Raw genomic sequence first — 15,868 nt, 5'->3', positions numbered from 1 at the left:
CTGGGGAAAAAACTTACTAAAAATAAAATGCTGCTCCCTAATGGAAGGTAGCGGCTGCTTTGGCCTGGCTTCACACCCCACTGGGTGCAGGGGAAAAAGCCACCAGCACAAAGGAGAGCAGCCAAGATGGTGGCTGCTCCCTCTGTTACTGATTGGCTGAGAGGGTGGCCTTTTGTGCAGCTCCACCCCTCAGGGGCAGGGCTGCATGAAGGGCAGCCCTCTTGGCCAGTCAGCAGCAAGGGGTGGACCTGCTGTGACTCCCTCAGCCAATCAGCTGGGGACCTTCAGCCAAGCAAGGGGGAGGTGGGCGAAAAAAATTGTGAAAGTAGTGGCCAGAGTTGCAATCCGCCCATGAATTGCCCATCTACCATGTCAGTTTGGGTAGATCCCTTTATAAGGCATATAGAGTTCTACTTTAGATCACCAGCCTACATAATTAAATCAGTAGACGATTGGAACCCAATGTCTTCAAGGTTTGAATAGTAGTCAACATATCCCGTATGTATTCTATAACATAGTTTGAACTAGGTTTGAAATCTGTCAAACCTCATCAAATTTGAACAGATATTTAAGAATAAGGTGATATTTTTCTATTTTTATTTCCAGTTTATTTTTTTAAAGTTTATAGAATCTTAAAATATTTTCATAATAGGATATTTAGCAATTAACTTCCCTTAGATGAAAATAGAAATATAAGTAAACATAATATTTTATTTAAAATAATGCTTTGAGAATATATTTTAATGTCTATGACAGATGCAGGACCCAGGGTGGTCATATATATTGTCATTTGCTTAGGAGACTTTATCACTGTCTTTGAAAAATGGATCATTACATCAATACTGGAAGATAAACTCTGATCAGTGCCACATTTTGTTATTCCATAATTTTTTTAATCAAGCAGGAGACATTATGAAGAAGTCTATCAGCATTAGTAGGAGTGTTGCCAGCAGTCAGGGGAAGTGCTACTCACAAACAAAAGAATTGGTGGGAAGTGTAGTATATAGTGGGAGGGAACTTGGGCAGCAGTGACCACAAGATTATTTGAGTTCAGGAGGCTGAGGAATGGAAAGAAGGAGAGCAGCAAGGTAATGACCCTGTGCCCTAGAAACTCAAGCTTTGACTTGGGGAACAGATGGATAGGATCCCCTGGGAGGCCAGTCAAAGGGGAAAAGGAATCCAGGAGAGCTCATTGTATTTTAAAGAAACCTTACTTGAGGGTGCAGGAACAAACCATCCCGGTGCCCAGGAAGACAAACAGGTATGGCAGAAGACCAGCTTGGCTTAGCAAGGAACACTTTAGTGAGCTAAAACACAAAAAGGAAGCTTGCAAGTAGAGGAAGCATGGACAAATGACCAGGGAAGAGTATAAGAGGATTACTTGGGCATGTAGGAATAAAATCAGACAGGTCAAAGCACAACTGGAGTTGCAGCTAGCAAGGGATTTTTTCCTGGTGAAAGGTAACAAGAAGAGTTTCTACAAGTATGTCAGCAACAAAAGGCAGGTAAGGAAAGTGTAGGTTCCTTGTTGAATGGGAGAGGCAACTTAGAGACAGATGATGTAGAAAAGGCTGATGTACTCAATTCCTTTTTCACCTCAGTTTTCAAGCGCAAAATCAACTCCCAGACTATTGCACTGGAAGCATAGTTTGGGGAGGAGGTGAGCAACAGCAGTGGCAAAAGAACAGGTTAGGGACTATTTAGAAAAGCTGGATGTGTACAAGTCTATGGGATGGGTCCAATGCACCCAAGGATGCTGAGGGAGATGGCTAATGTGATTGCAGAGCCACTGGCTGTTACCTTTGAAAACTTGTGCAATTGAGAGAAGGGCTGGATAACTGGAAAAGTGCAAATACAGTGCCAATCTTGAAGAAAGGAAAGAAGGAGGATCCAAGAAACTATAGACTAATCAACCTCACCTTAATCCTCAGAAAAATCATGGAGCAGGTCCTCAAGGAATCCATTTTTAAACACTTAGAGGAGGAGAAGGTAATGAGGAATAGCCAGCATGGATTCACCAAGGACAAGTCATGCCTAACCAGCCTAATTGCCTTCTATGAGGAGATGACTGGCTCTGTGGATTTGGGAAGAGCAATGGACAGGATATACTTTGACTTTAGCAAGGCTTTTGATACAGTCTCCCAAAACATTCTTGCAAGCAAGCTAAGGAAGTACAGGTTGGGTGAATGGACTGTAAGGTGGATAGAAAACTGGCTGGATCATCAGGCTTAAGGAGTGGTGAGTGGCTTGATGTCTACTTGGCAGCTACTATCAAGTGAAGTGTCCCAGGGGTCAGTCTTAGGGCCGGTTTTGTTCAATATCCTCATCAGCAACCTGGAAGATGCGATGGAGTGCACAATCTTAGTAACTTTTCAGATGACACTAAGCTAGATGGAGTAATAGATGCACTGCAGTGTAGGGATAGGATTCTGAGAGACCTCAAGAAATTGGAGGAATGGGGCCAAGAGACATCTCATGAAGTTCAGTAAGGACAAGGGCAAAGTCCTACACTTAAGATTGAATGATCCCTGTGCTGGCACAGGCTGGGGGCTGACAGGCTAAGCATCAGCTCTGCAGAAAACAACCTGGAGTTTACAATGGACAATAAGCTGGATATGAATCAACAGCGTGCCCTTTTTGGGAAGAAGGCTAACCGCATACTGGACTGCCTTAGTAGAATCGTTGCCATTGAGCAAAGTAATTGTTCCCCTCGATCCAGCACTGGTGAGGCCATATCTGGAGTACTGTGTCCAGTTTTGGGCCTCCCACTGCAGAAAGGATGTGGACAAATTGAGTCCTGCAGAGGGCAATGAAAATGGTGCGGGAGCTGGGGCACATGACTTATAAGGACAGGCTGAGGCAACTTAGCTTATTTAGTCTGGAGAAAAGATGCCTGAGGGGGGATTTAATAGTAGCCTTCAACTACCTGAAGGGGTTACAAGAAGGATGAGGCTAGGTTGTTTTCAGTGGTGGCAGATGACAGAACAAGGAGCAATGGTCTCAAGTTGCAGGAAGGGAAGTTTAGGATAGATATTAGGAAAAACTGTCTTGTGACACTTATAAGATGGGAAACTCCCTTCTTGAGAACAGGGAGGCAGAAAGGGATCTTGGAGTCATTATTAACTCCAAGATGAACATGGGCCGACAATGCGAGGTCAGGGCTGGCAGGGCTAACTGGACCTTGTCGTGCATCCACAAGTGCATCTCAAGTAGGGCCAAGGAGGTGATCCTCCCCCTCTACGCGACATTGGTCAGGCCACAGCTGGAGTACTGTGTCCAGTTCTATGTGCCCCACTTCAGGAGGGATGTGGACAACATTGAGAGGGTCCAGAGGAGGGCCACCCGCATGATCTGGGGACAACAGAGCAGACTCTACAATAAGAGACTGCGGGACCTGAACTTGTTCAGCCTTCACAAGCAAAGGCTGAGGGGGGACCTGGTGACCATCTATAAACTCACTAGGGGGGGCCAGAAGGGTTTGGGAGAGACCTTGTTTCCCCTAGCGCCCCCTGGTATAACAGGGAATAACAGCCACAAGTTGTTGGAGAGTAGGTTTAGATTAGACATCCGTAAGAACTACTTCACAGTCAGGGCAGCTAGGATCTGGAACCAATTTCCAAGGGAAGTGGTGCTGGCTCCTACCCTGGGGGTCTTTAAGAAGAGGCTTGATGGCTACCTGGCTGGAGTCATTTGAGCCCAGTTTTTCTCCTGCCCAGGCAGGGGGTTGGACTTGAAGATCTACAAGGTCCCTTCCGACCCGACTTCTATGATTCTATGATTATGATTCTGTGAGGAGAGTAGTAAAGCATTGGAACAGATTACTAGAGAGATTGTGGAGTCTCCATCCTTGGAGATTTTTAAGATCTAGGTAGGCAAAGTCTTTGGCTGGGATGATCTACTTGGAGCTGGTCCTGCTTTGAGCAGAGGGTTCAACTAGAGGACCTGAGGTCCCTTCCAACCCTAATTTTCTATCATTGTATGTTTAATCTAAGAATCCAGTTCCTTTATGAGGATGCAGAAGTATGTGTGTTTTTTCTTTGTATATAGTTTGTGGGCAACTACAGATTGATATATATTTTTTAAGAGTAGTGGTCATTTTGTTATAAAACTACACACTATTTTCAGTGTATGTTCATTAGTGATAAAATAAAGGTGAGCGATGCCTCATGACTCAGCTCAATTTTAAAGAAACACTATGCAAGGCAGTAAATGGTAATACACCCTCATTCAGTTACTTAAAGCAATAGCTTAAGCCAAGGCAAACAAAACTTGTACAAGTCTCCTGAAGGTCATCTGGGACTACATGAGCAGTAATTCAGGTGCGTTCCTTTGACAGATCGCTGGCCTCAACACCCATATATTTAAATTTAGGGACTGGGCATGAAAGTAGGTAAGATGCAGTCAAGTGCAGTGTTAGCCTTCTGTAGGCCAGGCTGATTCCGCTGTACCTAAGCACTAAACAATATACTGCTTTAAAGATCAATATCATGACCATCAGTTGCATCTAAAAGTCACTGAGGAAACAAATGCATTCCCTGGAGCATTAGTATGACATGCTGCATTAATAAAATAACTGCTGTATTCTGCATCATCTGTATTGGTCCTTAAGATATGGAACATTACAGTCTTGTTATTAAAGGTGGGAAAGGCATGAGTGATTGACTAGATTAGGATAAGAGAAGGACTGTTGTTGTATCTGTGGGACGTGCTTCTGACCGCTTCAGCTACAAGCAATTGGGAATGTGTAAACTCGCCCAAAGCTGAGGGGTCCTGCTCCCCTTTATGTATGATATTCATCCTGCTTATACTTCCTCTAAACTGACCGCATCAAAGGCAGCCTTTTCGTAAAGTAGCCCTCATTAACACATTGCGTGGACATTAGAATTATGGTTTTAGGGAGGGCTGATTTTATATCTGGATTTTCTTCACAGAGTGCAGTTTTCTGTGATGTATTTACTGGCAATTATGTCCAGTAATAATTGATAGTTGGGGAGTATTCCTCCTCTTTTGTATAGTAGTTTTCCCCTGTATTAGAAATCCTCTGCTGATCATTTTAAATCTAATTAGCATGTCTTCTATGATACTTATTCTATTACTGCCCGCCCTCCCGGCTGGAGGTTGGGGTGATGCAGGCACACTAAGCTGTACGGTTGATGTCTAGAGTCTTGGTTCAAGGCCCTAACAGAAGCACTTACAGCATGGCCATGTCAGATTCCAACAAATCTGAATTCTGCTAAATACTTTGTCACAACAATAAGGAAACGAGAGAAGGACCCACCCAACAAGTGGAGATCCACACAGATAATTATGTCTTTAACAAAAATGAGCAGTTTAAGGCTTTATGAAAGATAAAAGTATCTTCACAATTTTGTATCTTTATCTACAGGCTACATCTCGCTACCAGTCAACAGGAGTGGATATACAAACTTAGCGTGGGCACTGCAGACACATTGTTATATTTCTGCTCCATGCAGTGTGACTGTACAGCAAAGCAGGCAAAACAGTTTCTTCAACAAATGTAAGTCTTAAAAATGCATCACATTCTGTAACAATGAGGGCAGGGTTTGTACAGCTCTAATCTATTTCTTGAACAGATGTCGTCAACATGAAATTCCTTTTATTGTTAACATTTTTGCCAACTTGAATTACAAACATTGTTATTGCTGTAGTTAGGCAGAGGAAAATAAGAAGTTTTCTTTTTTTTTCTACTTGCTTACTATGCGGTCACTTTAATAGTTTTCCCTTTGTAATCTATGACGGTCTAGTTCAGAGGTGTCCAACCTTTTTGAATATGGGGCTGGATCACGACCGTTTTATCACCCAGTGGGCTGGCGAGTCATATTCGGAGACCTCACAGGAAGTGGTATCACATCAGGAAGTGATGTCACGTGACCTTTGACACCAGTGAAGTTACAGGAAGTGACAATGAAATTATAGAATCATAGAATCAATGAGTCGGAAGGGACCTAGACAGATCATCGAATCTGACCCCCTGCCATGGGCAGGAAGGAGCACTGGGGGTGGGAGGGTCATAAGACCCCAGCCAGGTGCCCATCCAGTCTCCTCTTGAAGATCTCCAGGGAAGGTGAGAGCACCACCTCTCTGGGAAGCCTATTCTAGGCTCTGGCCACCCTTACAGTGAAGTAGTTCTTCCTAATATCTAACCCAAACCTATCCTCCCTCAGCTTGTGGCCATTGTTCCTGGTGACTCCAAGGGGGGCCCTGGTGAACAGACTTTCCCTGAGTCCCTGCTGCTGGCCCCTGATAAGGTTGTAGGCAGCCACAAGATCCCCCCTCAGTCTCCTCTTGCAGAGACTGAAGAGATTCAGGTCCCTCAGCCTCTCCTAGGGCTGGCCACGGAGGCCTTCAGCCATACGAGTGGCCTCCTCTGGACCCTCTCCAGGTTCTCCACGTCCTTCTTGAAGTGCAGCGCCCAGAACTGGACACAATACTCCAGCTATGACCTGACCAGCACCGCATAGAGGGGGAGCAAGTCCTCTCTGGACCTGTTAGTGATGCCCCTGTTGATGCATGACAGGGTGCGGTTGGCTCTGCCTATTGCTTTGTCGCATTGGCGACTCATATTCATCCTGGAGTCAGTCATGATTCCAAGATCTCTCTCTGCCTGTGCGGGTCTGGAAATATGCGTAGGGAAGTTGTGGTTTTCAGAAAGTATGTATGTTTGGTATGGCTTAGGAGCAGGACATCATTTTTCTGTGCAGGAGGTTGGACTAGATTAGGGCCGTCCAGCTGACTACCTGCAGGCCGTATGTGGCCCACAAAGGGCCAGGATGTCGGCCAGGGTCTACGTGGGGTCTGCAAGCAGTTAAGTATATAGGGCATGGGCCTGGGCAGCCACCTTTCCCACTGCTGTGCAAGGGGAAAAGGCCCGGAGGGGCGGGGGTGGGGGGAAGTGGTCCATGTCCTTCAAATGTAGCCTGCATGGCTGAGGATAGGGGTCTGCACGCTGCTGGAGCAGCCCATGCAATAAGGGGGTCCTAGGGGCCCACCCCCACAGCACGCAGCCTGTGCAGCACATGCTGGTGTCATCTGGGGCCCACAGCCTCACCAGATCTGAACAGCCCTGGACTAACTTATCCTTGAGATCCTTTAGTAACTTGATCATGGTCATTGTGGTTAATTAAATAGAAATTGTAGGCATATACTGCAGAGACGTGGAAGAGATCTCAAGGTTAAGCTAGTTCAGGGCTGTTCAGATCTGGTGAGGCTGTGGGCCCCAGATGACAACAGCATGTGTTGCACAGGCTGCACGCTGTGGGGTGGGCCCCTAGGACCGTCTCATTGCAAGAGGCTGCTCCGTGGTGGCAGTGGCTCCGCGCTCCAGATAAAATGGCTTGGCGGGCTGCATGGCAGCCCACGAGCTGTGTGTTGGACAAGCCTGGTTTAGTTCATATCCCAGTGAAGTCATTCCATATACCTCAGGCAGAATTGGGTGGAAGCTTGCATTTCCCTTTTTTGTGTCAGGTATTTTGCCAAAAGTAAATACCAGGGGAGCAAAAATCCATTGTAAATTCCCCTCACCTGCTTGGTCTGTGTGACATCTTTGTCTTCAGGCATGGAGCAGAGGCTCCCCTGCTTCGGTGCAGTCTTCCCTGCACTCCCCCCTACCCCAAACTGGGTGATTTCCCCCACATTTCCTCCCCCTCTCCGTTCTGGATTTCTCCTGCCCACAATCTCCTCACACCTCACTGTCTCCCCTGGATCCAGGCTAGAGCCGGAGCCAGAGCTGCAGCAGCCACCTGCCCTGAGCCATAATTGAATACTATGATGAGGTTTCTTTTTCCTCATATTGAATTGGAGGAAAAACCTTGTCTTGGTTTCAAATGAATACAGTAATTTGGTTGTCTGGCAAGGTGCATCCTTCTTTTGTTTCTCATAGTTTAACATAGAGCTCCTCCATGCTTCTAGATGAGTCTGTTGGCATCAGATGTAGGAGACTGAAGGTCCTGTGTTTCAGAATGAGATTTTTATCTTGTTTTATTTCTATTACCCAATAAGATCTGTCCAAGCATGGCAGTCTGGGCCAAATATTGCAGCAGTAGGGAAATATAATGTACAGTATGTCTTCATTTTAAAATGCTGTGTTTTCTTACTCTGTAAGCCACTGATTTCCTTCCTTTATGATTATAAAGATAGATATTAAAAAAGAGAAAATGTCATACGTAATATTCAGTTCCAGAAAATAATTTTTTGCATTTCATAGCAGTAAGCTAAACTATGTAAAGAACAGGTTTTACTGGAGCCTAGAGAGAAAAAGATGGCTTTCTCTCCACAAAACCATAATACACTTCATTTGGAAGTATGGAATTGTTTGGCTGATTTCAAGCAGAAGCCAACCTTTCATAGTTTCTTTACTAATAGGATCATAATGTATTTATTCTTGGTTGGTTCTGTTCCAATTATGATTCCCATAACATTCGGTGTATCCAAGTGAAGAAAGAAATATCCACATTGCAGAAAGATAGTAATGGCCAATTTTTATGCAGCTCCATATGTGCCTCTCTTGCAAATCATTGGCATATTTACATTGAGGTCTTCAGGCTTAATGCATCTTATTTCACCTATCCTACCTCAACATATGGAGAGGCAGAATATGGGGCTGCACAAAGTGAAGCAGGTGAGCGGAGTCTATAGGATATTTGGGCAGCAAGCTAGTGCTGGTTCAAAGGAGTTGGAGCAAGTAGGGTTTGTGAGATCTCTAGCTGGAAGATGAAGGTGGCATCCAGTTTTTGAGCTCAGTATGGTGAGCCTGCAGATGATGGGGAAAGGGGCGTGTAAGTGCCTGGGGGAAGCTGGCAGACTCATCTGGAAGGTCAAAACAGCTGTTTTCTGTAGAGCGCATTGGAGCTAGATGGGCATTGTCTAAGGAAGCTGAGTTTTTTGTGGGTAATCTGGATGGCTAAATGGAAGTGTAATTGGGGTGCACTTTGGAGACGCGTAGAGATGATACGATTTCTGGGGCACATGGGACTGACAGTAAGGCTGGTGGGGAGGGGTGGATACAGGGCCTGACTCATTCCTGGTGAAGGGTCTAATATTGGTCTCATCGCCTTTTACATCCTGCTACATTAACTTGCTTTTCCTGCTATTACAGCTTGCTTGCTCTTCTGAAGCAAATTCAGCAGAAAGTGGTGAATGGTGAGGGATTCTGCTTGGCTGGCTTCTCAGCAGGCACCACAGTGTCCTCTGGTGGCCAGTCCCATTACTGCATGTGTTATGCAGCCCAGCTGATGCATGCACCTTGCAGCATGTGAGAGGGGGTTCATGCATGAATGTAACAGGAGATGTTGATGCGTGAAACAGGGTGAACTGTGTTTGGTTTCGGCATTTTTTTTTAAACCTATAATGGGGGAGACCCTAGAAATATTCTTATGCCTCTGACAGCTTGCAATGTTCACATGCCTTCTATAGCTTAAGGAAGCTACCAGTGTTGTGTTGATCATCAGGCTGTTATTTATGTGCCTTGCTATAGTGAATATTTGAGGTTGGAATGTCTCTGCTTTTACATCCATCTTGTCCCTTGTCTTTTCTCCTCGTAGAATGGCTCTAAAATGTTGTTTGTAGTAACTTTTGATAAATGGCTCCTGATTCCACACCATTTCATTTATCTCTGTGCTGTGCCTTTCTGTCCCTTTTTCTTGTGTAGAAAACTTTGTTGATCAGTTTATTAATGACATCCTCCACAGTCAAACAAATTAATATGATTTAATGTTGTGTGACATGCAAGTCTTTTGGCAGTCTAGATAGTTTAGGAATCATATTAAAAATTAGGTAAAAACACTTTTCTATAAAATACATTTTTCAAATGAAATGTCAACCAAAATTGACTGTCCTTTGCAATTAGTGAAGGAGACAATACTGTTGTGTCTCATTAGTGATGGTTTACTTCTCTTGCTTCATACTTCTAAAAACATTCACTGCTTCTTGTTAGCAAGGTCAGCTGTACTTTCAGCTTGACCTTTAGCAATAGTAAATCCACTTAAGTGGGAGGAAGCGCAATTAGCCATGACAGCCTGAGGTCCAAATACAGTTGCCTGGCTATCAGTTCTGATATTTAGGATTTTTCTCCCTTCTCATGGAACATTTCATGAGTTTATAATAAGGTGATCTAAAAGTCTTTTTTGTTGTTGTTTTTGGAGGGTTTGTTGTTGTTGTTCTTACAGGTTATACCTTTTTTCCCTCTTGGAAAGTAACTGGGTTTTAATTTTCCAAAGTACATGGTGATCTTGTCCAATTTCAGATATTTTCATAGGATAAGACTTTTCAGAAAGTTTTGTCTATATATGCTCTGAAAAATGGGATCATGTTTAGAAATCTTTAAAAAGAGTCAGCGTGAGCTACTGCTTTAAAAAAGGCCTGTGGTTATCCTATTGATTATTAACATATAAACTAGGTACAAAAGCAAGCCCTTTTTTTCAACAGAGAGAAAAATCTTCCATGTCGTTTCATTCTAAAAACCCTTATGGTGTCATTAAAATTATGTGTGCACCAGTAAGATTTTTTTTGGCCGATACCAGTGGCCAATTACTAACCAGCCATATTGGCCAATACCAATCTGACAGCCAATATGCAGCTGGGCAGCTTGGAGAGCAGTTCCCTGCCAGTAAGTCTGTGGTGGCAGAAGGGGCATGGAGGAGGGGGGCAGACTGAGACCCCCATGGTGATGGAGGGAGTGGGGCAGGAGCAGACACTGCCCAGCCAGAATGGTGAATGCGACCCTGTTGCAAGTGGGACGGAGCCACAGGGGTGAGCGCAGCTCCCTGCCACTGTATGCACTTCCAGGGGAGGCATGGGGGGCATGTCCCTCCCTCCCCCACCCCACCCCCAGCATTTGGGGCTGCCCTCTGTGGGCTCAAGGTCAGGGCCTGTGCTGGCTTCTTCCCAGCAGGGGGGACTGGGCTGGGGCTGCACTCGAGAGTAGCGAGAGGCAGGGTGTCTGGTGGCAGCCCTGGGAGCAGTGGCTACCAGGTGGGCTATAGCCACACCCGAATTCGTCATAGCCACTTCTCCCAGAGCCACGGCTGCCTGCCCTTTCCCCGCCTGCTCCGAAGGCACCCCTGACCCAGCGCCCCTGCCAGAAAGAAGCCTGCGTAGCCCCTGGCCCCAAGCCCACAGCTGGCAGCCTGCCCTCACCCCATGCACAAATGAAGAGGGGCACATGCCCCCCTATGCCCGCCCCAGGGGTGCATGCAGCTGTGATGAGCCACCCCATTCCCGCCCCCCGCATCCCCTGGACAAGCTGCCCACAGTACCATCCTGCTGCCAGCAGGATCACCTTCACCGCCTTGGCTGGGCAGTGCTCACCCCGCCCCACTTCCTCCCTCAGCATGGGGGTTTTGATCTGCTGCCCCCACCCCACGCCCTTTCCCCCCCAGAGACTTACCAGTTGGATGCTCCTGTCCAAGCTGCTGGGCTGCATTCCTGGCTGTGTGGATGCTGCAGTTGTGCACATGTACACTGCGTTTATCAGTGACATTATCAGCTACACCAGCCAAAAAAAGCTGATTACCAATAATCTTAATTTTCCTTTTATCAGTGCTGATCCAATATGGCACCAATATATCATTGGACCTCTAATTAAAATACTGTTTATGGCTGTCTGCATAGTATGTGGAAGTTGATATGCAATATCAATTTCTAAGTTTTCATTGGTAATGCCATCTGGTTTCCATACAGAAAGTATTATTTGGGCACAGTTTTGCTTTTACAATTATTGCAAGGCACTAGTGGAACCATTCTTGGAAGACAGATAGGAATAAGCCTTCACCAGTTATTAGAAACCAGGGCAGAATGCTAGGAGTACCTATGGCTGACTTCTGGCAAATTGCCTATCCTTCTCTACCTTGCTTTCCTGCCTATAAAAAGGAACCGGGGATAATGTTCATGTTTTGTGATGCTCAGATTGTGAATTGCTTTGAGATGTGTAGTATAAAGTAGTTACCAAAATGCAAGACAGTTATTATTAATGTAAGCATTGAGCCTGAAGTTGATGAGAGTATAGCAAGAAAAAATGTTCCAATTTGTGTCAGGTTGTATTGAAAGTTGACACGATATTCTGAGCCAAGCCTGCAGGATATTGCCCCAGTTTTGCAAGTCATTAGAATTATTGGGAAGACCTTTATGCCTGAGCTGAACTCCAGTGACTTCAGCCAAGATTCTGCTTGAGAGGACATGGTTTAACTGTGCTCCTCACTTGTCTTTTCTTGCTCTCCACATATATTCTGGAAGAGCCTGCAGAAGCAAGCATTCTGGACACACACAAGCTTTTGGAATGTGAGACATGCATAGAGAAAAGCTCAGTTGATTATGTTCAGGAGGACACTTCCTCCTTGCAGACCTTACAGAAAAAGGTGTTATGTAACATCTGCAGAAAAAAAATACACTGCCATATTAGTCCGCAGATAAAATTTCTGCCGCTGGAAAGTAGTTCAAGAAAAAGTACAAGATATGGAATCAGAGCTCTAAACAATCACCGCCAAATTGGTTAAAGCATAGGGACTGAGGTAGTGTTTTGCTTACAACTGTGGGCAACACTGAAGGGCTGCAGCCTGCATGGTAAAACTGCTCGACACCCCACCCAACAACCTCTATGGTTGCATCGGTTAGTAGAACTGCTACACCTGCTTAAGTATCCAAGTGTGTATCCAGATTACTGTCTTGCGTATCACTGTGCTACATTAAATTGTAGTTTTCTGGTTGCAATAATTTTTGTATTAGTCAGTCTTAAGGGACATGGGAAAAAGTATAACATTAAAAAAAAATAATTTCCCAGTACATAAGAATCATTTGATTTTTAGAGTTGATAGTTATTAAGTCTTGTGTCTAAAAATCATGTAGGAGTAATTTAGAACAATAATATAAAATTATTTTGAATATAAAATTGCTAAATGTGGATGCTTTGCTTACTGAAAGGAAATATATTGGCAAAAAACTTGGTATTTGGGTTCTTTAATGGTGACATTAGTTCTGGTATTCACATTTTTTAAAATTAAGATTACATTTTAAATCTCTCTCCATTTAGATGAGATTCCTTTGAACTAACTCTCATTTTTATCTAGATACATTTCCCTTGTCCAAATTCAGGAGCAGAATTCTGAAAAGATTAATAATTCTTTTCCATATTAAAAGAAGTGGAAAATCTGGGGGGGGAAACTAAGTATGACTGCTCCAGATGGTCAGTACTTGTTCCATTGAAGAAAGACGGTGACTGACTTATCATGCAACTAATAATAATAAAATGTGTATAACTATGTTGGATTCAAATTAAGAATGCAGTTAAAATCTAGAAAAAAGAGAGTTAAATTTCAGCGGTGATACTAAACAACATGTACACTTTGTGACTTATTATATTTTATCACATACAACACTGCCCAGAATAAAATGCGTACCCTGTCTTTCAAAGGCAGAATGAAGAAAAAAAGATTTTTGTAGTCAGTAATTGAGTGGGAGCTGCTATGGATCTGAGCCTGCTTATTGTTCTGCTCAGAGAATTGCTTGCAGACTTTACATTTGTTTTCACCCAACCAAACCTTAAGTGGCAAAAACAGCTATTACCATATATCCTTGCATGTAATGCACGTTCCAATTTCCAGAAGCTGTTTAAGAAAAAAAAAGAAAAGGGGTGTGTGTGTTGTAAGTGACGAATATGGTGTATAGTAAGATTTCACTGGTGGTCGTTTTCAGACAGAAGTATCAAATTCATTTGGCCCCACAGGTCAGATGAAGGGTTCAGAGCCAGTCTGTGGGCCGGATGGGCCAGATCCTGTGCACAGGACTGATCCAGAGCAGGTGCCATTTGCAGTGTGGACCCTGGACCAGTTTGCGTGTTGCTTGCAGCATGCATCCTGGCTCCAACCTCATGCACTATATGTCACATGTCTGGAGATGCATGTGGCTGGTCTGGGGTGCATACCAGTCTCCCCAACCAGGGCCAGTCTCCCCCATCCCTCACCATGCATGCACCTTTTTTCAGCCAAATCCCAGGACCATAGGCAGACAAGGTTCTGTGGGTAGATGTGATATCTTTTATTAAACCAACTAAGTAGTTGGAAAAATTGTTCTTTGCAATCTTTCAGGCACAAATGCCCTTCTTCAGGCATAGGGAAAGTCTTTTAGTGTTTTGTTTGCTTTCCTGGGTAGAATAGAAGCCAAAATGCAGGTGTGTAAAAATGCAAATGTGTGGCAGTAAGTTTCAAAAGGAATGGGAGACAATAGGTATGAAATAGGTAGTTGGGGGAAGGAGGGGGAGAAGGTGTGAAAATGTCACTAGTAAAATGAAAATAGGTGACCTGGGGTTATTAGATGAAATCCAATATCTATACTTAGTCCATGATTTGTTGTATCCAGTAGGTTTATAGATTGAAGTTCATAGGCTTGTCTACTGAAGGTGTTTTGTAAATTCCCTTTGAGGATTAGAACTGAGAGATTGGAGTGAGAGTGGTTATCTTGCGAGAATTGTGCACCCACAGGTAATTGGATATTTTTGTCTTTCATAGATTATCAGTGTGTATTCATTCTGGTATGTGTGGTCCATATTATTATTGGTGTCAGAGAGGCTATCTCCTTGTCACTTTCCACTTAAAAACAAATTAGTTTAGCTGGAAAATTTAACAATCTTCTTTGTAACGTGGCCAATGACAGTAACTTTTTAATAATCTGTAGCATGAACACATCATCTGCCAGTCAAATTCAGGATTCTGTTTAAGTTCCAATGTAGAAGTAATATTGCATATTTTGCAGGATAAAGAATTTGTAGCAATTTTCATTCTTATCAGTGCCAAATCTAAAGACCTAACTAGAAAGGCTTGACTTGGTCAGTATTGGGATCATGGTTTAACCCTTATTTTGTTTTGTTGAGAATCCCCCCTTGTCATAACAGTCCCTGTAGATAAATTGCTGAATCAGTGTTTCTGAAAATTTGAAACCTTTAGTTGAAACATTCTGTAGCAACATGAAGTATGATATGTAGGGAAGCCGCATCATTTTATGCATGACTCTTTTCCAACTGTCGCATATTTTTCCATAATAGCATAAAACAATACCATTGTTATAATTAATGGTAAATAAATCCTGAGCATAAGGAAGTTGTCTGCAGTATAGTGGAGACGGTTTCTTATGGATAATGTAGGAACAATGGTCCAATTGTAGAGTCAGCCTCTGTTGAAAGCCTGCTAGCAACCATACCTAAACTATGTCAGTCAGTTCAGTATAGTGCATAAGGGGGCAGGGGAAGGGTGCACAGTGAAAACCTGTGTGTTGTATGGCCTGGGGGGGAGCCTTTGGCTCCCAACTGTTGAGAAGTTGCACAGCCATAAAGTAGGAGGATTTAAACGCTGACTTTTATGTTGTTATAGGCACATTTCAGACAGACAGAGGTTTGAGGCAAGTCTAGCGTTCATGTCTAAATAAAGGGTGCTCAGCTTCTGGCCCAGATCCGACCCGTGGAACTTTATCACTTGGCCCACAGAGCTCCTTATGGGAAGGAAAATTTGGCAGCAGGGGTATCATGGCACTGTTAATTGCCACTCCCCTGCTGCCAAATTTCCATACCTGTGGTGAGCCCTGCAGGCCAAATAGTATGGCCCTATAGGCTAGTCTAGGCAGTACCAGGCAAAATCTGGGCAGTAGTGCAGCCCAATCCAGGCACCAACCACATGGGTCCAGCCTGTGGACAAGCCTTGTACCACTCGTTAATTAGCAAGGGGGTAGAGGGGGGGGGCACTCTGAGGTGCTCTGGGTTAGAGTAAAAGGCAGTCCAGGGGAGAGAGACTTAACGGTGGGAGTCTACTATAGACCTCCCAACCAGGGAGAAGAGCTCGACCAGGAATTCTTAGGTCAGCTCACAGAG

At 44.2% G+C, this 15,868-nt stretch overlaps 1 protein-coding gene across 1 annotated transcript in view; it reads left to right on the top strand.

Annotated features, from left to right (window-relative positions):
- The window catches only part of MRPS5 (mitochondrial ribosomal protein S5), a 109,719-nt gene that overhangs the window by 8,250 nt on the left and 85,601 nt on the right, over positions 1-15,868 (top strand). The window contains exon 2 of the mRNA XM_019549034.1: positions 5,387-5,518. Coding sequence (XP_019404579.1) covers positions 5,387-5,518 — 132 coding nt within the window. The remainder of the gene's footprint in view (positions 1-5,386; positions 5,519-15,868) is intronic.

The sequence above is a fragment of the Crocodylus porosus genome, unplaced genomic scaffold (assembly GCF_001723895.1).
Source record: "Crocodylus porosus isolate Cpor-Errol unplaced genomic scaffold, CroPor_comp1, whole genome shotgun sequence".
NCBI lineage: Eukaryota > Metazoa > Chordata > Crocodylia > Crocodylidae > Crocodylus > Crocodylus porosus.
This window is presented reverse-complemented; position numbering and strand designations above follow the sequence as displayed.